General features: G+C 31.9%; 1 protein-coding gene across 2 annotated transcripts; it reads left to right on the top strand.

The window, feature by feature from the left end:
• The first annotated feature begins 246 nt into the window (after nucleotides 1-246).
• Nucleotides 247-23,504, top strand: LOC113396424 (bifunctional 3'-phosphoadenosine 5'-phosphosulfate synthase). 2 transcript variants are annotated; one of them, XM_026634354.2, is made up of 14 exons: nucleotides 247-524; nucleotides 10,047-10,221; nucleotides 12,942-13,114; nucleotides 15,888-16,025; nucleotides 16,939-17,058; nucleotides 17,908-18,048; nucleotides 18,753-18,815; nucleotides 19,227-19,466; nucleotides 19,773-19,928; nucleotides 21,048-21,153; nucleotides 21,602-21,744; nucleotides 22,159-22,320; nucleotides 22,616-22,724; nucleotides 23,113-23,504. In XM_026634354.2, the coding sequence occupies exons 1-14, from the start codon at nucleotides 486-488 to the stop codon at nucleotides 23,220-23,222; spliced, it is 1,875 nt and encodes a 624-aa protein (XP_026490139.1). In that variant the 5' UTR covers nucleotides 247-485; the 3' UTR covers nucleotides 23,223-23,504. The 2 variants fall into 2 exon arrangements, with proteins under 2 accessions (XP_026490139.1, XP_026490138.1); XM_026634353.2 differs by lacking the exon at nucleotides 247-524 and adding an exon at nucleotides 3,616-3,849.
• Nucleotides 23,505-23,722: the final 218 nt, after the last annotated feature.

The following is a 23,722-nucleotide window of genomic DNA, read 5'->3' as shown; positions in this document are numbered from 1 at the left end:
TCAAATCTGTCCTGGGTAAAATATATAACATCAAATAAATGTGATTACAATTGAATTTGGAAATAATAAATATTTTTGCTCTACATGTTTTTATAAATTCATAAAATAAGTATAATATAATTATATAATACATAAAAATTGAGCGGTTATTCATTTAAATTTTAAATAGAATATGCCATAAAAAAACTAGAATTATAAAGATATGTACTTTCAACCCATTTCTTAGCCTTATTGCTTTTACATTCTTTCTTTTTATTGTTATCGGTTATCACAAATGTCAATGTCATAACAAATCTCAAATGAAATAATTTCAAATTTATTTTGTTCTGATAAGATTATATCTAATAATATAATGTAAAGAGCAAATATCTACATCAATTGTCGTAGGACTTCATAACACACTTGTTGTATCATTTATTGTAGTGCAGTAAATAACTGGGTCATTAGTTGACGTGACGTATCTTATATCGTTGCCTGCCTTAACCATGGACGGACCTTCTAGACCCAGAAAAAAGCTTAAAGCAGTAAGTAAAATTTGAATAAAATTAGTTGTATTATACTTTTATAATATTTCAACCGTATACATTAATAATAATACTATTTAATTACGTATTATACAGAATGATATTCAGCATGAATTAACTGCGACAGTTAAATATAAGATAACAAAGTGTTACAGATGGCTTATAATATGCTTTTACGAAATTAAATAAAACCCATGTATTATATAAATTATCACTTTAATCCTAATTTGTTCTCTATTAAATTAAATCTTATATTTTAAAACAATAGAGAAGTAGGTACCTACTTGTATTTTTATGTTTAGCTGTGTATCATTCCACACTTCACATATAAAATGATAAAAATGATATTGCTTTTTTTAAATATTTCTTTTTAGAAATATCTAAGGTGACAATTCTTTTTTTATCTAGAATATATTTTAATATAAACCAGTAAATTTTTATCTCGATATTTGATATCTTGATATTGAAATTTTGTATTCAGATAGAAATTAGAAAAACTAAAAACCATACTAATTCTAAAGTGACTGATTAGTCTTAGGTAATATGGCTAGCTTAATGCTGCTCCCAGCATCTGTTCTGGTATTTTTCCAATTTGATTAATAAAATTTTTTCATCAATATTATTTATGCTGTTCTTGTTTTTGCAGGCATAGTTTACTGCTTCAGACAAACTTTTACCATTTTTAGAAATTTCTAATTGCTTTTTTATGGTTGACATGATGTGAAATTAGTTTTTGTAAATTGATATGTATTTCTTGATACATTCAATTTTGAATATGTGTGTTTTAAACTCGTCATTTGGTACAGAAATTACCTTCAATGTGTGAGGATATAAGAAAGTCAATCCTTAAGAGGTTAACTTACTATTTAAACAAATAATAACATTGACCTAAACTAATAAAATTTATAGAAATTTTAATCGCTACTACATTCTATTTAAAAATTTATAAGGTTTTTTATTGTCACTATCTTTTTCTAATATTTTCCTTTGTCAATTTATTATTTAATTTCTTTTCCAGTTTACTAGAACTACGTAGTACAATCTAATTGGTATAATATTTTGTAGGAAAACCAGTTATCATTGAAGTTAAACATTTAAATAACCCTGACATGTTCTTGTGTGATAGTTTATTCAAATTAATGACACTAGCTAAATAATGTTACTATTATTTCAACTATGTATTTTTTATATAAACTTTTTTTTTAAATAAGTAGGCATATTGGTAAATAAGTCACCTTATGGTAAGTAGGTATTATTGTAAATGCTCCACAAATATTCAGAACTTAGTTCAGTTATGTCAATTGTGTTTTATTGTGTTGACTTACTCACATTTCAAACTGGAACATAATACTTAGTATTGCTTAGAGGTAGAAAGTGTCATGAGTGGTAACTACTTACATAAAGGCCAACGATGAAGTTTGAAATAGCCCATTTTATGTTCAATTAAAAATATATCTATCTTTTATTAGTTAATAAAAAGAAAAGATATTGGAGGAGCATCCTCAAAAACAATTTTAAATATAGCTTGAATTTGAACAGAGAAGAAATCATTTTATAAATATTATGTGTCTAGATACAAGAGCAGTTAAACAAAATCATGAATTTTAACGATGAATAGATGTGATATCATTGGTTGAAATCTTGAATAATCAATTTGCATGTAATATATAAATATGACATTGATTTCTTTATTCCTTTTTTAATTGGAATGGCTTAAAGGTGATTCTTAAATGGATAAATTACCTTACAAATAAAACGATCACCTCAAAGCTTTTATTAGAAAGAGCAACATTTTCCAAACCTTATTGGTTCAAAAACTAGTTGTTTTTTAAATTTTTTCTTTGAACCGCTGACCTTGTTCTGATCATCGGCTCTGCTATAGTTATAATAATTTTATGTTTATACTGAAAAGCAACTTTAAGATATCGACGGCATTTATTTGATTTAAAAATAAAAAGGTGAGTATGAACAAAAACAAGCAATAGTTCAAAATAGTTAGTTTTATTTAATCAACACAGCTTTTTCTTATTTACCCAACATAGATTTTACTTACAATGTTTTCTCTTCCGAAGTCGGTAACAAAGAGCCCCCTGTACTTGAATCAACCCTCTTTTATTAAATCGCCCGCCCCACCAGAGGCGGACATCAACTACAAAAACACTTCATTATTAAACAAACAGATGTTGTAAAATCACTGTATTAGAAAATGGTTTTGACAATTCTTTTTATAAAACAATTAATAATTTTAAATGAAAATAATTAAAAGTAATTAATAGTAATTACACGATTAATCAATTTTTATAAAATCAATACTGGGCATATTTTACCCACACATAATTTTAACATTTACAATAATTTTTAAGAGTATAATATTATATATAAATATTATATATAAATTAACCTTATCAGCTAAATAATATTCGCGGCGACATATATAAAAATGAATGTTGATCCACTATATCGGCAGGTGTTCTGGCCATGGCGTATGTTAATACAAGTGCGCCATACGAATTTGTCCTTGAAAATAAATCTTTAAATAAATATATAATTGTATATCTTATTTAAAACATATATGAAATTAAATTATTACAGTGAGTTAAATAACAGAGCTAATCTCACAACACTTAACATAATCTTGCAATTTTTAAAACAATGTTTTAAATTGATCGCATTCACACTTTGTAGGTATTTAGATCTTAGTGCAACCCTTCGACCCTTCTGGCTCGGACCACTCGCTCGTCCGTTGTTATTATTATGGTGGTTTCCGGGTTAAAAGTTAAGTAAGTGTCATCACACGCAGAAGGGAAAAAATATTCTAGTTCCCATGATTATCGGCGCATTGATGATGTGAGGAACTTAGGAATGGTTAATATTTTATATAGAGCCAAGGTGTATATCGGAGGTGTTCATCAGGTGGCCTATTTGTTAGCTATACAATTGAAAAAAAAACAAGATTTTTAAACAATAATACTTAATCAAGGTATCGCTGACAGTCTTAAATGAAAACGGTTGGCACGTACCTGTTTGTTATTACAGTTGAGCGCATTTTATCAATTAAATTGAATTACATTCGAAGTCAACAACGCTACAGCTATAAGGGAAATACGATCATTGGTGTTAGTGCTTTGTGAAGCAGCACGCGTGCTGTCGTGTTCTCATAACCGGTTCAATTTCCGAACGTATTTCTGTTTGGCGGGAAAAATAAAGCGGCAAATAGCGCTCGTTTCTAATTTTAAAAATGAGTCTGGAAATACGAAATAAGAAAATCGCGGAAACCTTTGAAAAGTATAAAATTGGACAATGGGGTAATCCAATAATCAGAACGGTTAGTTATATTTTATTTATAAACTTTAAATTTAAAACTATTTAATAAAGTATTAGTAATAACATACTAATAGAATACTTAATTAGGAAAAAAAAAGAAATAAATTGTACACAATAAAAAAAGATTCTACTTTCACTTGTTTATATTTCCTCGAGAATAGTGTCCGGTCATTAAACGGCATCATCCAATACTTTCATTTTTGCTAACTAGTTTTAATATAACATAATGTTTTATATGTCATAGATATATGTAGATGTAAATAAAAGAAATCTAACAGATTGGTAATTTTTACATTCCTAATAAATGGCCAGGCGTTAGCTCGTATATGTACGAATTGTGGTCCAAAGCCCATAGCTACCCATCATTATTGTCCCGACTCCCGACTTCATCATGGCAACATTGACGGAGTTATAAACAAATATTATACAATGACTTCCTATTCATTCAAGCGATTTATTCACCAGTAGGTACCGTTGTTTTATATCCTAGTGACTTTATTTTGATGCTGTGTCTTAAAATATGTTGTAATATATATGTATCTAAAATTATAGGCCCTAACCACAAATTGACAATTTTTGTTTACAGAAAATATTAATATTAAATTTCTTATTTTGATTAATATACGTTATATATAACTGATAATAAATGATAATATGGAAAAGAAATCTGATATATCGTTAATATATTTTTAAAATTTTACGCGTAAGTGTGACTCGAAGAAATATAAAAGAGATAAGCGTAGAATTAAACGTAAAGTAAGCAAGTAAACTACGTAGAATTAGAAATGCATTAATTTGATGCTTCTCTTATGATTTATCCAGCTTAAACAATGTTATCTTTTTGCTCTCTATTCACTTCATTACAAACCCTACAAAACTTAATTACAAATCATCAGACAACTCTTATTAAATTAAATGCCATACAACATCTTCTGAATTATGATGAAATCGAAGGTTTGCATCTTTAAGCGAGACAAAGGAATCAAAGAACATAATAAATATATAAAGATACGCATTCCATTTCTAAATAAAGAGTAAAATTAAGTAAATATATAAATGAGGCAAATAATTTTCTTTAATACATTATGCTAGCTCTTTAATTATACATTGTTTGTAGAAGCTTACATGATTTGAGTCTATTGTGATATATCGATTGGTACCTGAGATATTAATTTATTCAGCAAAACATAAGGGGAGCTTTAATAGTCCAATCGGGGACCGCCGCGAAAGGATGGCCATCCGGAGTAAATATAAAAATATATTTTGTCAATGATTTCATATGTGTTACTCAGAATGATCGTTTGGAGGTGTGTAGCATGAAAGACATTTAAAAAATCAAATTAGAGAAATTATTGCCCCAGTTCTGGATTCAAAGCCTAAAGTAAGTGTCCCATGCATTTGTACATTCCAGAAGATTCTAGGGATTCTAATAAAAGTTTATATTTTTACTTTTATAAGAATTGTTGACGATTGTATTCAACCTTGTCTCGCCACTGATAATACTCGTATCTTGAGGGTGGTGCGAGCCACAAGTTCAATGGACCCCATTTGAATTATCATTTAGTATGAACTTATATCTGATAATACAATTTTAATATTAGCGTACTTAATGTAAGAATTGATTACGTAAATAATATACAATAAATTAAGTATTAGATAATAGGTAGAAATATACGTTTATCTATAAATAGCAGCTGCGATAACCACATACGTAACCTAATATTTGTATTAAATACTTTCTTAATAAATATATTTTTTAAATCCAAAGTAAAAAAAATATATTTTTCATATAAAAATATATCTGATAATAATTTTATAATACAATGTTAGAATGGTGTTTAATGTGTATATATTAATAATGACGCTACCGGAAACTATATAAAAGTATCGAATAAAAAGTAAATATATTTTTTATCTATAATTCTGCCCATTTATTTCCTCCACTATGTTGCGAGTTTCCAAACATTTGTTCCATCATCGTCACGATTCGATTTTCTTGTATCGGATGTTGTTCCTCTAATTTTACCTATTTTGCTATGCTGGTAAGCTGTGAGCTCGGCGTAATCGAAAAGTAATTTAATTTTACAGCTTGACATTAATATATATTATAAAAAAGTATATAGGTTGACATTGATAACGTACTTTTTTTAAAAATATTTATATATTTATAATTTTAATAAAATTTGCGTAATAATAAAATTCTGATATTGCGTTGTAAATTATTTTAAACTATAAAGAATTTACATAGGTATATAACATATTTTACAATAGAAGTGACGTCATTGACTTTTTTAAACAATGTAGGTTTATGCTTTATTTGGTCGTCTAACACTCTCGTAATATGACATACTGTTACAGAATACCAAATATTTTTCAATTTAGATGAGAGTTCGATTGAAAGTGATTTCGAATACAATTGTGGTTTTACACAATAGCAGTTCTGGCCTGTCTTCGCACGAATACTCGTTTATTCAAGGTTTTAACTTGAGATATTTTTAAATTAAAGATATACTTTACGTAACGATCTCCGTCCGCACTCAATTGTACTGAAAGTAAGCAAACCTTTTGTAAGATTCTGAAATAACTAAGCCGATATTTACAAAAAAAAAATACAGTATGGAATTTATTTTAATAAGGTTTAAAATTGTGATTTGTTTTATATATGTACTTAACAAATAATTTTAACATTTCGCGACATATTTTTCTATAATTCAGGTTGTTTAGATTTCCCATGATAAATAAAAATTAAGACAATCACCATATTTTTATTAATTAGTTGTTGTTATTGGCCAATGATCTTCTCTCCGACCGTGTAATTCTTTTTCTCGATAACTCAATCGATTAATATAATAAAAAACATAAGGAAATTATAATCATACTGTCGTCTGCCGTAAAGTACACATATTTATATAAATAATCTTGTCTTTTGTGTGAAACGATATTTGTAAATAAATATACGCATCATATTAACATACGACAAAGTCTTTTTACATCCCGTTTCTGCGTTATAAGACAAAAGTTTCGTTGGTATTAGTAGTTATTGCATGGATCAGACAAAAAAATAGAACTTTGTAATATTAGTGTATTTATATATAAATCTAATGAAAACGAAAGTTACGTAGAATATCAATAACGAAAGAATGCATAAAGGTTTTATAATAATTATATTGTTTTTGTCATTCGATTTAATAAATTCGAACACTCATCCTACAATAGGGCCGTGTTATTAATAAAATTTGTTACAAATATAGTTTTCTCTTTCTTCTGTACGGGCTACAATTATTGTGTATAAAAGAGAGCACCATATTTTGTATATATATTTATACTTATTTGCAAGTATATACTTGCACGCATGCGATAACTGCAGTATCCAACGTTACTACTAGTTATGTGGCTTTGTTTACGTAAAGTGCTCACTTTCTCCGCCTTTCATGCGATTCCGACTTCGATGATATATCTTAGCAGATTTAGCATTCATTGTAAGTTACCTATAAGATATTTTTTTATAATTATTGTAATATTGTGATAAATAATATATAATATTTATAACAATTAGTTTTATAATAGCCTGGTCAAAATAGAGATTCGAAGTTATTAAAATACACAGATTTAAAAATTGGTACGAATGTTCGATACACCGTTATAAAATAAATGTGAAAAGTATCGTTCTCCCTTGCTTTTGTTATATCTCAAACACGGGGACTTTTATGAGAAAAAGTATAAAGTCAAATTTTATAGATAATCACATTATCTACAATTATTGTCTGAACTATTTTTACGATAAAACTTACTGTTTGGCTGGAAAACCCAAAGAAGCCATGATTACGATTTTTGAATTTGAAAAAATCTTTTTGCACTTGTGGGGTCGATTTTATTAATAAATATAATAAATAAGTTGAATTTTTAGCTCTAAGCTAATTTGGTAAAATTACCTCTATTTTTTGGTCTAACTTGACCAGGCTTTAAGTTTATTTTTCAAAATAAACAACTTTTACTGGGTTCCTTAATCTGTACTTAATAATATAAAATGCATTTTAAAAACCAGTAAAATAGCCTATTGTGTGTGTCGCAACCCATTCTCTGGGAAATACTGTTCAATACACGAAGCCGAATAGTTTTTTGTTTGTACATTATGTTTATTTTGATGTAGATTAATACAATCTCGGGATTTTTTAATCATTAATTTTATCTTTTTTGTATTACACACTTATGGATATTACGTATTATATCTAAAACACGATGTCGTTAAATAAATTATTAAATATTTCAATGTGCATACATAAATAACATTAAGTTACCTACAAAATACGTGCAAATTGCTTGCGTTTTATAGTGAATAATAGACGTAATAATTATTTACAATCGTTTAATTCTTTGTTCGAATTATTAGCAATATAATTTAATGTATCTAGGTCTATAATTACATTAAAGTAAACCATTAATATGTATGAAAAAAAAAATAATGAAAAAGTATCGCGCATTGTAAATATACCTGTCGTATTTTATTACCTCATAACAGTCACCACTGTTACAATTAATTTTAACTTTTTTATTACTAATACTAATTATGTTATGATGCACATATATAAGGAACAGGAACTCGTTTTATACAGTTTTAGAGTCGTAAACCGTAATAGATGTAATTTTAAACTCGACCTTTTTGAAGGTCACATTGACCGTTACTTCTGGTTGTTCTTATTTTAAATACATTCACCAATTATTGTTTTCTTTTTAATTTTTAAAATAAAAATGAATTACGTGTCTATTGTTGCAAGTAACCTCCGATTTAATGAACTGTAAACAATTTTCCGCGTTCAAATGGTTTGTGATCTATTATTTATTGCCTTGAAATGCCTTTGTAGAGGAAGTCGAAGGTGGTAGGGAAATAGATAGTGACAAATGCGTTACTAAAAATTTAATTTTGTTGCTTAATTATATTAGTATAGCAGTTTGCTATTATGATAGTGATAAGAATTGTAATGTTAATGAGATCATTCTACCTTCTATTCTCGCTTGCTTATTAAAATATCTTAATAGAGGCACTGATAAGATACCACGTATTGAAATGATTGCCATATAGCGGATAGCTCATAAGGCTTCAACTCATGGTTCTAGATTTAAACCCGTGTCGGGCCAATAAAATGTTTTGGAGTTGCCGAAAGTTTAGAAGCTAGCAGTAGCAGTCCTGTCCCTCGGAAATCACTTAATGTTGTTTGGCCCGTGCCTGAATTTTATCTATTGTGACAAATTGCCAAATGCTGTTCCATCGGATTACGAGAGTGATGAAATAGAATGCATATGTGTTTTTGCACACACTTAGGCACTATATCTCCTGTATTAATTTCCGTTGTGAATGGTCACTAATATGGTTAATAAATTAGCAAAACATCCTTTGATATGTATACAACTTTTTTTTTCTGTTGATTTGTTGATCGTTTAAGAGATACTACGTCCGAGCCAACCCTAGATGTAGAATCAGGTGATGTTTACCATAAAAATGCGTCGTTGTCGGAACTGAATCAATATGTGAAATTTCAACTCCGTGAGATAAGGGGAATTGGTTCGAATCCAGCTTGGAAAATTTGACCTTAAAAAACAATAAAACTTATAAAAATACACGCAGCGCGTACGTTTCACACTATATAGTTTAATTATCTGTCCGTCCCTACTTCGGGTAAAATAAGAATTTTATTTACTTACCGATCGCTACATATAGGGTCTAATCTTATATATCGAGGGATCTACTTAAATACACATCTAAATCGGTCCAAGCGATTAGGAGACGTTCAGTTACACACACCCACGTACTAAGATTTATATATACATAACGTTTATATATATATTTCGTTTATATATATATGTATATATTTCGTTTAATTAAGTAAATTTAACTTGATTCTTGTTATACGTGTTGACTCTACCGTTTGCCACAAAAGGAATCTGGTTAATTACATCAACTTTATCAGATTATGTCAACGTTTAATTTACTGTGTTGATGTAAATTAGAGGTGTTGGGTTTTAAGGCTTACACGTTGCAATTACTGCCTACTAGAGCTAGAAAACGTTCTTAATATAGTGACCCTAATATAAGCACTAGTGCTGCCGACCTTGTTCGAGTAATATTGTTAGTAACAAATATCAATTTCTGATTATACTTATTATTATTTTCTAGGTATAACTTGATTATATTTGTTTCAGTGTGCGCAAGTAGCAACAAATGTGGTCGAGCAGAAGCACCAAGTGTCCAGAGCTAAAAGAAGCAGAGCTCTGGGTAGTCGAGCGTTTCGGGGAAGTACCGTTTGGTTTACCGGACTCAGTGGCGCCGGCAAAACTAGTATAGCTTTCGCACTTGAAGCGTATCTTGTCTCCAAAGGTAAAAAATAATTTAAGAGTTTTTTTTTCACTTGAAAGAACTACTTCTTATACTTTCATTTTGGACCTCATCCAGAATCGTAACCAGGTTTCTTTCATTGTTTGTCTCCCAAAGAAGATGTTCAGTGATTTAAACTTTTGTTTTTTAATGGGGAGTAAATGTCTTTCTTTTTATAATTATTCTTATGTATGTTAAATTGTTTTATTCATACATGTCAAATGAAGCTATCGGATTTTTAAAATAAAAACAATTAGGGGACTAATAACCGCAAGCAATTTTAAGTTGTATATGGAAACTTATTCCGTCACTTGAACTTCTGTGAAAGTTGCGAAAGTTTAAATCATAAATTTACTATAAACCGGTATTATAAACATTCTGTCTTCAATATTTGTACATACCTAATATACAAGAGATTAGATTGTAAATTTATAAATTTAAGACGTTTTCATAACGTTTATAAAAATACATTGGAATATACTCGTGATAGAAAATGATTAGCCATGGTATAATTTGTAATAAATCTTTTTAATATTTTATTTTGGAATTCTTGTTAATATATTTCTGTATCTTATATATAAGCATGGTATGGTTTATTTATTTATTATATATTAGTGGGTCGCCCGCAAAACTTCGCGTTTATTCAATAGATTTTTTAGAAATTTCGAAATCTGTAACAGATTTTGTTTTGAATTTCTTTGTAAACTGCAAGTCACTCATCTAAATTTGGCGTCAAAATGATTAAACCTTTTTAAAGGCAAATAGTACTTATACAGTAGTTCAGTTATATTTGGAATTTATCGATAACAATTTACTTTAATTTTGTTTAAAATAAACTTTCACAGTTTAAAATTTAAACATTGTTATTTGAAACATGATGATCTGTTTGATAAAAGGTCAATGCAATGAACTGTAAGCATTGTACTTATTGTAATATTTTGCGCGCGACAATGTTTCTGTCGAATGGTCCTTCTCCATCAATGACAGCATGCTGCGAGTTGTTGTCAATTTGTATCCTGAGTGAGTTTTCAGAACGGACTCTAGACATTGCAACGTCTAGTTCACCTTGTCCGCAGCCTAACAGTCAGTTATTATTAATTTTTTTTTAAATTAAAACACAAAACAAATAACGTATGTCGGAGTAGGTTTACACGTTTATCATTTGTTTTCTTTTCATAGTCATGTAAATTTAGTTAATTGCAATCAAGAATCATTTTTATTTTTCTGTACATGTGGCTGGAGGCTGGAGCTCTTCAAAATAAGACCACAACCGATTTTTTATGTGTAGCCATCGGCCCATAATCACTGGGACAAAAATCGGCTTACGCTATTAGCATTGAGTACTTTTTCATTGTTATTGAAATATGAAATTTACAATAAGAATTTCGAATAACAAAAGTGTTGCCATGCTAAAAATGATCATGCAAGAGCGAGATACAAATAAGACAGATGATTTGTTGTCATATAAGAAAGTTTATAGAATTCCGGATATGAATGTGAAAATGTGTTTTGTAGGATCGTACTTACTCGTAACTTGTAACACAACTATTCAAACAGAATTCTAGCCGTCTATCCCGACTTCGTCCGGGTAAATAAGAATTTTATTAACGATCGTAGCGCCGTTTATCGGGTACAATATAAACCGTAAGGTACAACTCAAATACTCACATTGTTTTATCAAAATGGAGTTTAATTACATACACACGTACGGGATATTAATTTATATAAAGAAAAGTCCTGGAGTTATATGAAGTCTGTTCATAACTATAGAAAATATATCCCATGTATGTCGACACATGTTTCTGGAACGGAAACATAACAATATTAATTATTGCTCTTTGGTGGTAGAAAATGTAATAAGTGTACCTACCCAGACGGGCTGACACTTCCTAAAGTAAAAAAGGAAATACTTATACAGCTTACTCCTCCCCTTTTTTATGTGATTTTTAAAACTCATAACTCTATAAGGATTGATCCAAATTGCAAAGGTAAAATTTGATGCACCTACAGATTTTACTATACGGATGATGATGTCTTAGCTATTTGAGTGATTTTAAATTCTCTAATACAAAGTTTTGGTATAGTATCTTTTAGAACAATTTGTTCGCAAAATGCTCGGAACTACTAATTAACTATATAATTAATATAATATTAATTTACTAATTTGATAAATGATTTGATTACATAATTACACAAATGCTCTTTAATAATGAATAAAATATCGAAATCATACATCGTCGATTCACTCGACTGTCGTGCATGCAGTTTATTCATAAACATGATTTGCAATAGGTGAACGTACTTAAGCTAAGATTTCCTTTACACGTGCGTATTTATACTTAATTAATAACAATTGTTGTATTACATAATAATAATGTCGTCTATTTTTAGCGCATACGTCGGAATGAATGGTTGTTGTGTGTGTTTACAGCATTAATTAACTTGTGCCTACTTGTATTCTAGGCCGTTTGCATTCTCAGTTCGAGTTCGTTTGTTCGGATTATAGTTGAACGATTGTGGATAATTGTAACTACCTATTTATTTTTTTTAATGTATTCTTCCTTTTGGAGTCGTTTCTTTATTTAGTTAAGATCATGATAAGCGTAATGTTATTACATTATTGTTATTACATTTTCCGATTCAATACAGCAAGGTTCGTAAAACAAACGTGGCTTGAGGAGATAGTCACACACAAAAAAATCATATGGGAATTCTTTCTCCAGGTATACCAGCGTACGGCCTCGATGGCGACAACATTCGCACTGGTCTTAATAAGAACCTTGGCTTCACCAAGGAAGACAGAGAGGAGAACATCAGGCGGGTGGCCGAAGTGGCGAAACTTTTCGCCGACAGCGGAGTCGTCTGCTTGTGCAGTTTTGTTTCCCCATTTGCAGAAGTAAGTTAATATTCTAGTTTAGAGTGACTACAGTAACTGGTATCGTCCATTGATAAAACCGGTATATACCGGTATAAGTTATTCTGCATCAAAATATCATCGGATTGTGTTATTCATAGTTGTTTTAGTTTCGAACTAAATGAGCGTAATTATTATTGCTAGGTACAATGATTATAACCGGGAATTTTATTAGGTGCCAACAGACTGTCTTGTTACTTGTCGTAGTTAAAAGCTCTTTAAGATCCTTTGGAACTGAGTTCCGTATAATAAAAAAAGGAATAAATATCGAGTTTTTATAGTCAAAAAGTAGTTTACAGTTGCAACCCGAAGTTTCTATGTACAGTGTTACATAGACATGTTTCCATCCCTTGGAAAATATTTAGAGCCATTGTTCCTGCGCCTCTTTGCGGTCGTGTGGGAATTCCCCCGTTTGATTATGATGGCTGGAATAGAGATTGGATTTGTGCTTGCGTGCATTATGGTATCATATAATGTCCCCCAAATGATCGTTGTAGCTGCAATCTGTTGGTTGGATATCATCATCAACCCATCTCACTTTCGTTGCCGCCAAACAGCAATATACTTCAATATACTATAGTGCGGTTTGAAGGGTGTTATGAAGTAGTGTTACACGCATAACAAACACAATATTTTACTTTCAATGGTTGATGGTGCATTGAAGATGATGCGAATAGATTATATTTCTCTTAGACATTGAACATATTTGGGTGGTAATGATGAGTTTATAGTAGGTGGACAAAATGTACGCATGGCTTCCATTAAAAAAAATACATGCTGTAGTCAATATTTGCATACAGTTTCTCATCTGTCTATAAAAGTAACCAGTAATCGTGACTTTTCAATTACGAGTGGACAGGCTCAGTCACCCCTCACACCGGAAATCAATAATTCAAAATATTGCCTTTGCGCCGAGTAGAAAATCTAGCGCCTGAGTGACATACCCTCCGTATGGGTAGTATCTTTATTACTCTAAGGTCAGCGTATGTGCCACACATTAGCGTAACAGGCACGATTTGGCGCTGGATTCTGATAAAATGTTTGTGCCGAGATTATACAATCTGGAGATCTATATGAGAAATTTGATAAGTGACAGATTTTGTTTTGAAACAGTTTGTATGTGATTCTAGAGAATTTTTCTCTTTTTATGAAAGCAGTTAGGCAGGTGCAATATTAGCAAAGTAATTTCTTGATCGCCTTTGGCATATACTAATATATACATATTTTGTTCATTTAATCTCCACAGGTTAAGCGACCGCACATTTATTTTAATTATTCCCTAAAATTGAATATCTTATTTAGTCATATATAAAAGTAATGATTTGGTAACAAAAAATGTATAACGTTTCAAATAAAAAATATATATATTTTTAAAATCGATTTACTATTCATGTCTAAATTGCTGAACATATATAAAAGTAAATATAAAAGTGTACATACACACCGAGCCGAACATAGAAATTCCTCCTTTTTTGAAGTCGGTTAAAAAAAAATGTTCATTGCAAGAATCATTACATAGTATAAAAAATAGCCGCTTTCCGCTGTCTGTCTCTGTGTATGCTTTGATCATTATCTACCTATCTATCTATCTATAACAGATAGATTGAATCAAGAGGAAGGTTTATATGTATAATATATGCACAATATAGTAGAAAACACTGATTATTTGACATAGCGGTTTGTTTTGTCTAACGACTGAAAAAACTGTGAACGTTGTAAGACATTCTATAGTATCAGCATTGCTTCCGTGCGAAGCCGGGGCGGGTCGCTAGTATAATTGTGAATGCAGTAACGTGACCCGGGAGGTACATTGATCGTTATTATGTTATATTTTATTTTTTATAAAAATGTATTATACCAAACTAAAGTAACTTATCAGATTATAACGATTCTATATCGCTGATAGCTAAATAATCTCCTCACGACTTCCTATATTTTTTTATCAGATTTTAAAGCATTTATAACTTGTTTTATACGTCATAATACTTGAGAATTTTTATGAATGTTTAGATCTAATTATTGGTCGATTAAAGTGGACAATCCAACTTTTGTTTAAAATGATGTGATACAATTTTCATGGAAGGTTATCTTACAATGGCTAATTATAATGATAAGTGTTCATAAAAGTAATAAAGAGCGACTTTATTCTCACGGTCTTCCAAAAAATATAAATATTTTCTTTATACAATTTAATTGTTATATACAGAATATTAAGTTTGAGGAATTATATTTAACATTTGTGTAACAGTTCACAGTTGATCTCAAAACGGTTTATTATTACGATTCATTACAGTTATTAAGTTACCTTTAACAGGCAAGTATAGCGTGATTCATTTTAAATAAAGATTTTTTTTTATAATAAAAATAACCCAAAAGACATCATGTTCTCTTTAAGCAATCAAAATATATAGCCTTTTTTGTTGTATTTCCCATATATTCACAAAAGGAATCAGAACCCATAGGATACTTTCCATTGACTTATCTTGTATCACAAGTATAGGGAAATATACGAAAACCGTTCGCTATAAATAACTCCTTAAAAAAACTATTACGTGGTTTGATGAAGGGTAATCCCTTATAGTTTATAAGTGCACTGTCCTAATTACCGTATAACAAGGTATAAAAATAAAAACTTGAATATAAAATCATAGCTACACGGATGATAATGTATACTTACCCAGGAAGTTACAAAAGTAGTACTCGTATGCTTACAGTCTGTCATAATTTTGATAATTTTGTAAATCATTCGTAACAGGACAGAGAAGTGGCCCGCAGAACTCACACCGATTCCGATCTTCCGTTCTTCGAAGTGTTTATTGACACGCCATTGGAAATTTGCGAGCAGAGAGACACTAAGGGTCTCTATAAGAAGGCCCGTGAAGGACAAATTAAGGTAGGTAATCAAATTACATTTATAAAAGAACATTTTATACATGTAATTTAATTGGTTCAGAGTTTAATTTTATATTGCTCCATTGAAATTAGACGTCACACTTTCTGCCTAGGTTTTTAACTGATTCTGAAAATTGAATTTATTGAAAATAATCGGGCGTATGTAACTCTTTTTAGTATAATATGAAAACAACTACACGAACGAACTACGCGAAAGTTCTACGCGAGATATTGTATATACGTATGCGATATTTTAAGATGCGTATTCATTGCCTGTAAAGTAATTATTTACCTTATTATTAAAGAAGAATGATAGAATCCTTTATGTTAGGTTAATAGGAAGAAAAATCTCATTAAAAATAAATTTACATTATAATAATAATTGAAATTTAGTCGGTGAAGACTTAACTTGATTGTTGTTGTTCTTGATTCCTTTCTTCCTAACGTTTAAAGCTAAACAAATACACATAAAAAAACCTCCAAGATGTTTTCACTTGAAATGAATGCCATATTCCGTAAAATTACTGCGTACGCTTAAAAATATGAAATTAAAAAAATAATGAACAGTGATCCGATGACATGAATTAAAGGCCCTTGCTAATGAAATCTATTTGATACTACCACTTTTAGGTCGTCAGAGAAAGTGGATTAGGGGGGGGGGGGGGCTAATAGCGATTATCAACTAAGTTTCAAAGTAAATTTTAGGTTAATTTTAAATGTTAAACCGTGTATGTTTATTATATTGGAATATTACCAAACCTGTTTTACTTATGAAATTTATCGTCTTTCTCGATATGTTTCAGTAATACTACAGTTCCTACAATAATATTTATAGCGAACGAAACTGACTTTGTCAATAATAATAATAATAAAATATTTATTATGAGTGATACAATACTTAATTATGTCTTCAGGGTTTCACTGGTATCACTCAAGACTATGAACGGCCTGAAGCCCCAGAGCTGGTCATCCAAACAGTTGGACGATCAGTCGAAGAATCTACAATGGAAGTTGTCCGTCTTCTTGAATCACAGGTGAGAATTAGTTCATTCCGTTACTCTACAGTTTTAAATAAACTTAAAATAACAATATATTTAAAATTAATGTGATTATTATTATTATTATTTTGGCATTGGTTGGCGGGCGACCATATGGGCCACCTGATGCTAAGTGGTCACCACCGCCCATAGACAAAGGCGCTGTAAGAAATATTAACCATTCCTTACACCACCTATGCGCCACCAACCTTGGAGTTGCGTCCCTTGTGCCTGTGATTACACTGGCTCACTCATCCTTCTAACCGAAACACAACAATACAGAGTACTGTTATTTGGCGGTAGAATATCTGATGAGTGGGTGGTACCTACCTAGACGGGCTTTCACAAAGCCCTACCACCAAGTAAATGATTATTTTTAACAAAGACTTTACAAAAAAGAAAACTACAAATTATTGTTTCATAAAAATTTCGATGTCAGTAGAACTAAGAAATTCTTATGCAGTATTAAGTTATGCTAATATATTAGCTGTCATGTTATTAAATGGTCATATTTACGATTAACATATCGCTCCCTTTATATGTGTAATGCTATATATAGAAACCGACCTAGTCTAAATATAGCAGAGGTCTAGTGGTCGATACATTAAACTTGTTAATATGTATGTATTTCTGTACTAGAAGTTAACCCCATTCATTAGATGTAAATTAAAATTTAGTCAAAACTACTTCCATAAAATATATCCGTCCAACTATTTAGGTGTAACATCCAATCAAACTCACGTGGTAAGTTATACGGCGCCATTTCGACCAATCAAAGGGCTTCATTTAAAATACATTTTGTAAAACAAATTAAGAACGTTCTGTTATATAATTTTTTATTCACAGGGCATAATACCTCGTTACGAAGTCGACGGTGCCGGTGTCGAAGAACTGTTTATATACGGGAACAGATTGAGCAGCGCCATAGAAGAGGCGGCGAGGATCCCTCAGATTGAGATCACGAAGCTTGATTTGCAGTGGGTTCAAGTGAGTTGAACAAATTTATTAGATACGATAAAGTCACATTATTGTCATATCATAAAAATGCTCTATGCTTATTTTATACGATGGTAGGGCTCCGTGCAGGAACTTCTAGACATATATAGACGCCCGCTTATCACGTGTGCGTCTACTCGCCTAACAGTGCTATTTAGTATTGCTGACTTAGTATTGGCACAGGAATAGCTTATTTCCTAAGGATGATGCAAGGAAAGTTTAAAATTTCTTGCAGTATCATTGTCTGCTCATCATCATCGTGGTGGACGATTATCTAGTCTGCCTACTAAAATAAAATGAAAATGAGAAAAAGAAAAAATAGCTTTTTTTACATTTCTTAACTTATTTCAGAAGATAATTATACAATAATATTATTTATAAAATAATCTTAATTAAATTACCGGTAATTTTAATGAAAAGCAATTAATTTTTTGTACAATAGATTAACGTAAATGTTTTACATTATGGCAAAAGTAATTATAATAATGAATTCACTTCGAGAATCGGGTCGTTTATTTCTTGTGTATTTTATAATTTGCATTTGATTAATTAAAATGCTGCAGGCAACAAAAACCTAATCGTATCTCTCTGACGTCTTTGGTCGTGTCTTGTTTAATAAAAACTTATGGTATATTACTGTATTAAACGTAGAAAAGTAACATAATATTGTTATTAATGTCCATTGTTTATTTCAGGTGCTATCCGAGGGCTGGGCCTATCCGCTCAAAGGTTTTATGCGAGAAATTGAATATTTACAAGTGAGTGTTTTTGTTTATTAATATTTATCGTTAGCAATCCTAATATCTGAATTTCAAACTGATAGTGGTCCATACCTCTGCTCGGCTAAGGCCTCCTTGCCTTTGAGAAGAAGGTTTTCAGCTTATTCTCCTCCTCTCTGCTCCAATGCGGGTTGGGGGATACAAATGTGAGAGAATTTCATTGAAATTGAAGAAAAACATCTGAAGGTAAACTTTGTACGTGTATATAAAGTTTTCCTTCAGATGTTTTTCTTCATCGCCGAGCACGGGAGGAATTATTCAACACATCTCATCTCGGCTCCTTACAAACAAAAAATAGTTGTAAATTCTTGGTGCACAAACAAAGCTGGAGTTTGGCCGCTCACCCCGCAGTACCATACCGGGTAGTATCAGTTTCCCTTCCGACTCTAGGCCCTCCACTCCAACTGCCTGACGCTGGGCGACTCGTCGCTCGTGAACCAGTCGGTGCCGGTGGTGCTGCCGCTGCAGACGGCGGACAAGGAGCGGCTGGCGGGCGCGGCGGCCGTGGCGCTCGTGCACGCGGGCCGCGCCGTCGCCGTCCTGCGCGCGCCCGAGTTCTACCCGCACCGCAAGCCCGAGCGCTGCGCGCGACAGTTCGGCATCTACCACCCCGGGCACCCCTACATCAAGGTCGGGGCTCGGCCGAATGAACGACATTTCATCACAAATTGACAACAAATCGACACGACTTCATTGGTCGAGAGCGTGATTAATCTATGATTATTAGAAGTAGACGTAGACGAAATTTATATGCAATCATTTTAATATGTTTAACTACATGTTTCTTCATTTCGAATTGAGTTAAATCCGTCTTTGGGGCGGACACGTTGAACAATTCTACTTATTCTATTTCTATCTCTTTCTCTGACTGACATGACCTTGTAATTGGTTGAATTAAAAAAAAAAGTTCCAAAAAACACAAATTGTATTTTTCAGATGATCGAGGAATCAGGTGACTGGCTCGTAGGCGGTAACTTGGAGGTGTTCGAACGTATTCGTTGGGACGACGGCTTGGACTCGTACCGTCTCACGCCTAACGAGCTCAGACAAAAGTTCAAAGAGTTGAACGCGGACGCCGTATTTGCTTTCCAAGTAAGATATTTTTTTATAAAATACAGATATATTTTTATACAACACCGTTAAATCAATTTTTTATAAATCTATGGTCCCATTAGCTTCTTCGCCTTGAACAGCTAAATGACCACCCAATGGTAAGTCTTCACCGCCGCACATAGAAATTGGTGCCGTAAAAATTCATCATCAATAATTCCTTACATCGCCACCATACTTGATCCCTTGCGCCTGCACTAATAGCACGATCAAATAAATTACATTGATGCAGATTTCTGCAGGTATCTTACAATATTACTTACAGCAGATCGAAAAACAACACAAACAATCAAATAAAATCAAACAATCGCAAAGAAAAATAATGATAAATAATTTCTTGATTTTGTTTTTCTCTTTTTATAATTTAGATCTAATTTATAAAAATTCAGATTATTGATTAATAATTATTATCATCATACGAGTCATAATTTATCTAAAAATCGTATGACAAATCTGATACTTAACTTCATCGTGATATCGATTTATAAATTTAACTTTGACTTTGCTCCTAATGTTAAGAGGTGCCTCTTCTCATTTAAACAACTGTTGTTTTTTTTTAAATTTGGAACTTATTGTGTTCTTTTAAAATAGTGTTTCGTAGAAATCAAATCATATTATTATAGGAAACTTAACGATCTCTAAAAAAAGATCTAATATGATTTTTCAATAAGTCAAGCCGTTTTAAAAGTTATTCAAGGTTAACGCTTCTTAAAGTTTTTGGTCTACCAAATGTACAAACAAATATACACTTCTGGGAATCGGTAATCGTAACACTAAATTGTGACTGTGTAAAATCAAATAGATGCAAATATAAATGACTTGGGAAGTGAGCTGGGGTTTGCCCCTTGTCTTTTTAGTTACACTATTTCACGTTTCGATTTGGAACTCAATAAGACTAAGTATTGCTGTTTAGCGGATGAGTGCACCTGCACAGACTAGCATCGGTCCCTACCACCTAGAAATAATGTCGTTTGATAGCTTAGAACTACCGTTGTACAATATATAACATCCAAAAAATACACGGGAAAAAAGTTGAGAATTCGAATGTATATCGTCTATGTATGTCAATTATACAAAGTTAATTATGAATTTTTTCGCCAGCTTCGTAATCCAATCCACAACGGCCACGCGCTGTTGATGCAGGACACGCGCCGGCAGCTGCTCGAGAGAGGATTCAAGAACCCCGTCCTCTTGTTACACCCTCTGGGTAAGCTTTATTTTTATACACATCGTAAAATACTTCGACGCTAATTATAAATTTAATTGGGCATTGTATTTACGCTTTTATGTGATGTCGTATTGCGATTTTGGCCACGGCGTCCAATCTAAAGCCTACTAAAACCTCAAAGTCAACTATCAAGGTCAGATTATATTGCACAAGTGTGTGCGCAAACACAGGTATACTCTTTATTCTTTCACTCACTCTCATAATCGGAAGAGACGGCAAATCCAAGATGACCGGAAAGAGTTCAGGTGCAGGACACCAACGGCTTTACTTGTTTCCGAGACACGCAAGTCACTACACTTCCAGACGCCGAATTGTTACTGAGAATTTTGCTATAGAAAAACCCAATAACTTTCTACCGGCCTTGGGTTTGAACCCAGAACCTCGGAACATTATATTATGATTAATTTGATTTTCTTGTAAAATAAAGGAGGCTGGACAAAAGACGACGACGTTCCGCTGGAAGTGAGAATTAACCAACACAAAGCCGTTCTGAACGAAGGCGTTCTGGATTCGAAGTCTACGGTTCTTGCCATTTTCCCCTCGCCTATGATGTATGCTGGACCCACTGAGGTATTATATTAAATTATTTGTAAATTATTTATTGGTAAAGTAGTATTTCTCAAAAGGTTTTATATTTTTGGTGATGCCATTGCTAATTTAAATAATTTCCTTCGTTTAACAGTTATGTCATCCAATTCAGAAATAATTCTATTACTTTACTAAAGCTTATATCCGTGCACAGCTTAGAGCTTATTGCAAAAAATTTGTCAGTAGTATATTAACTCCTTCCATCAGTTACTTTCAAAACATTACTTAATAATAGTATATTAATTTGACTATGTCTAGATATCTAAACATATACTACATTAAAATTGTTCGGAATCTATTGTGGCGACCTCTCTCCCGTGGAGGCCCCAGGGCAGTCGCTCCGGTCCCTCTGAGTCCGGCGCTGGGATCGTAGTGACGCATAGCGTGCGTGCGCAGGTGCAGTGGCACGCCAAGTGCCGCATGAACGCGGGCGCCAACCACTACATCGTGGGGCGCGACCCGGCCGGCGTGCCGCACCCCGCGGCGCCCGGCGACCTGTTCGACGCGCGCCACGGCGCCATGCTGCTCGCCGTCGCGCCCGGCCTCGCCGACCTCGAGGTGCGATCCGGCTCACCTCTGAGCCGAATTTGTCATTATAAACTATTTGTATGCTCTGAGTCCACTGAATGGAATTTGCTGAAATTTGGCATGTAGCAAGCTACAACCCTAAGGATATACCCTAAACCTACGATCCTCAGTAAGCGAGCAATGAGGACTCGATTTGTCTTTAATGACTGGACTGTATTACGATTATTAGTCGATCGAAAGAAGGGGCAAAATAATAATAGAAGGATCCAAGTCGAAACGCTGTTGTTTTATTTTAAAAAGTATATTATTTTATTTTGGTTTTTAGATTATTCCGTTCCGCGTAGCAGCTTATGACGCATCAGTGGGTAAAATGGCTTTCTTTGACCCGACTCGTAAAGAAGACTTCGACTTCATTTCCGGAACTAGAATGCGGGGTAAATCTTAACTAAAATTTTTTTTAGATGTTTTTTTTACTGTGTGGTGTCCCTTTAATCCACAATAATATAAAGTACTGCTGTTTAGCATTAGAATGAAGCCAACCATGTCATTTATATAATAAGAATATAAGTTTTGTGATTGATTGATTTTTTGATAAATTTTATAATGTTGAGTAACTAACCTATAAAATGCTTAACTTTTATGACTAACTTACCTTTATAATTTAATTTAGTTATCAATAACAGCAACTTTTAAACAATGATACATTTCCGGATTTGTATTGAGCTGAGAAAGAACTCGAGATCCATGCATTGGCCCTGTCGTAACTTAGATCTGTTTATAATTGTTTGTTAAATTGTTGTGTTATAAATTTTTATTTTCTAGGTCTGGCCCGAGCCGGTAAGGAACCGCCCAAGGGTTTCATGGCGCCGAGCGCTTGGAAAGTGCTCTCAGAATATTATCAGTCGCTTAAGTCAAAAATGGACACAAACTAATTAATTTAAAAAATGAAATATATTTAAAAATATATATATTTTTTACTAAACTCCTTGGAAATCGTAAAAATGTCGTCTCCAAATAATGGTTTACATTCCTAAATTGTCTCTAAAGAATTATTTTGTGTAGTTATACACATTCCAATTTTCACAGTACGAAATGTATTTACTTTTTACTTTTGACATTTATTTAAAGAAAAAAAATATATTAAGGTCCGTTTATAATATCACGATAACTTTTGTTACCGCTAGACGATTGCACATAAAAACCGTATTTTGTTATAACATAAAAGTGTTCATTAGTACACTAATAAAAGCTATTAATAATGTATGTTATATGATTAAATGTAGTTACTTATATATTATTTTTCTATTTAAGTTTTATTAAAAATTACTAAATACCTACTTAAAAATTTAACACGCTTGAACATTTAAATTTTAATGTAATGCTACAAAATATTTTTACTACTTATAATTATTCACGTATACCCTACTTATAA

The sequence above is a fragment of the Vanessa tameamea genome, chromosome 6 (assembly GCF_037043105.1).
Source record: "Vanessa tameamea isolate UH-Manoa-2023 chromosome 6, ilVanTame1 primary haplotype, whole genome shotgun sequence".
Taxonomy (NCBI): domain Eukaryota; kingdom Metazoa; phylum Arthropoda; class Insecta; order Lepidoptera; family Nymphalidae; genus Vanessa; species Vanessa tameamea.
This window is presented reverse-complemented; position numbering and strand designations above follow the sequence as displayed.

What these genes read in the sequence shown, in the direction of transcription:
- LOC113396424 (XM_026634353.2), top strand. Translation starts at nt 3,763, where the DNA reads ATGAGTCTGGAAATACGAAATAAGAAAATCGCGGAAACCTTTGAAAAG. An exon ending in CCGGGCACCCCTACATCAAG is followed by an intron (nt 19,467 to 19,772) that starts GTCGGGGCTCGG and finishes TGTATTTTTCAG; the next exon opens with ATGATCGAGGAATCAGGTGA. An exon ending in TGTATGCTGGACCCACTGAG is followed by an intron (nt 21,745 to 22,158) that starts GTATTATATTAA and finishes GTGCGTGCGCAG; the next exon opens with GTGCAGTGGCACGCCAAGTG.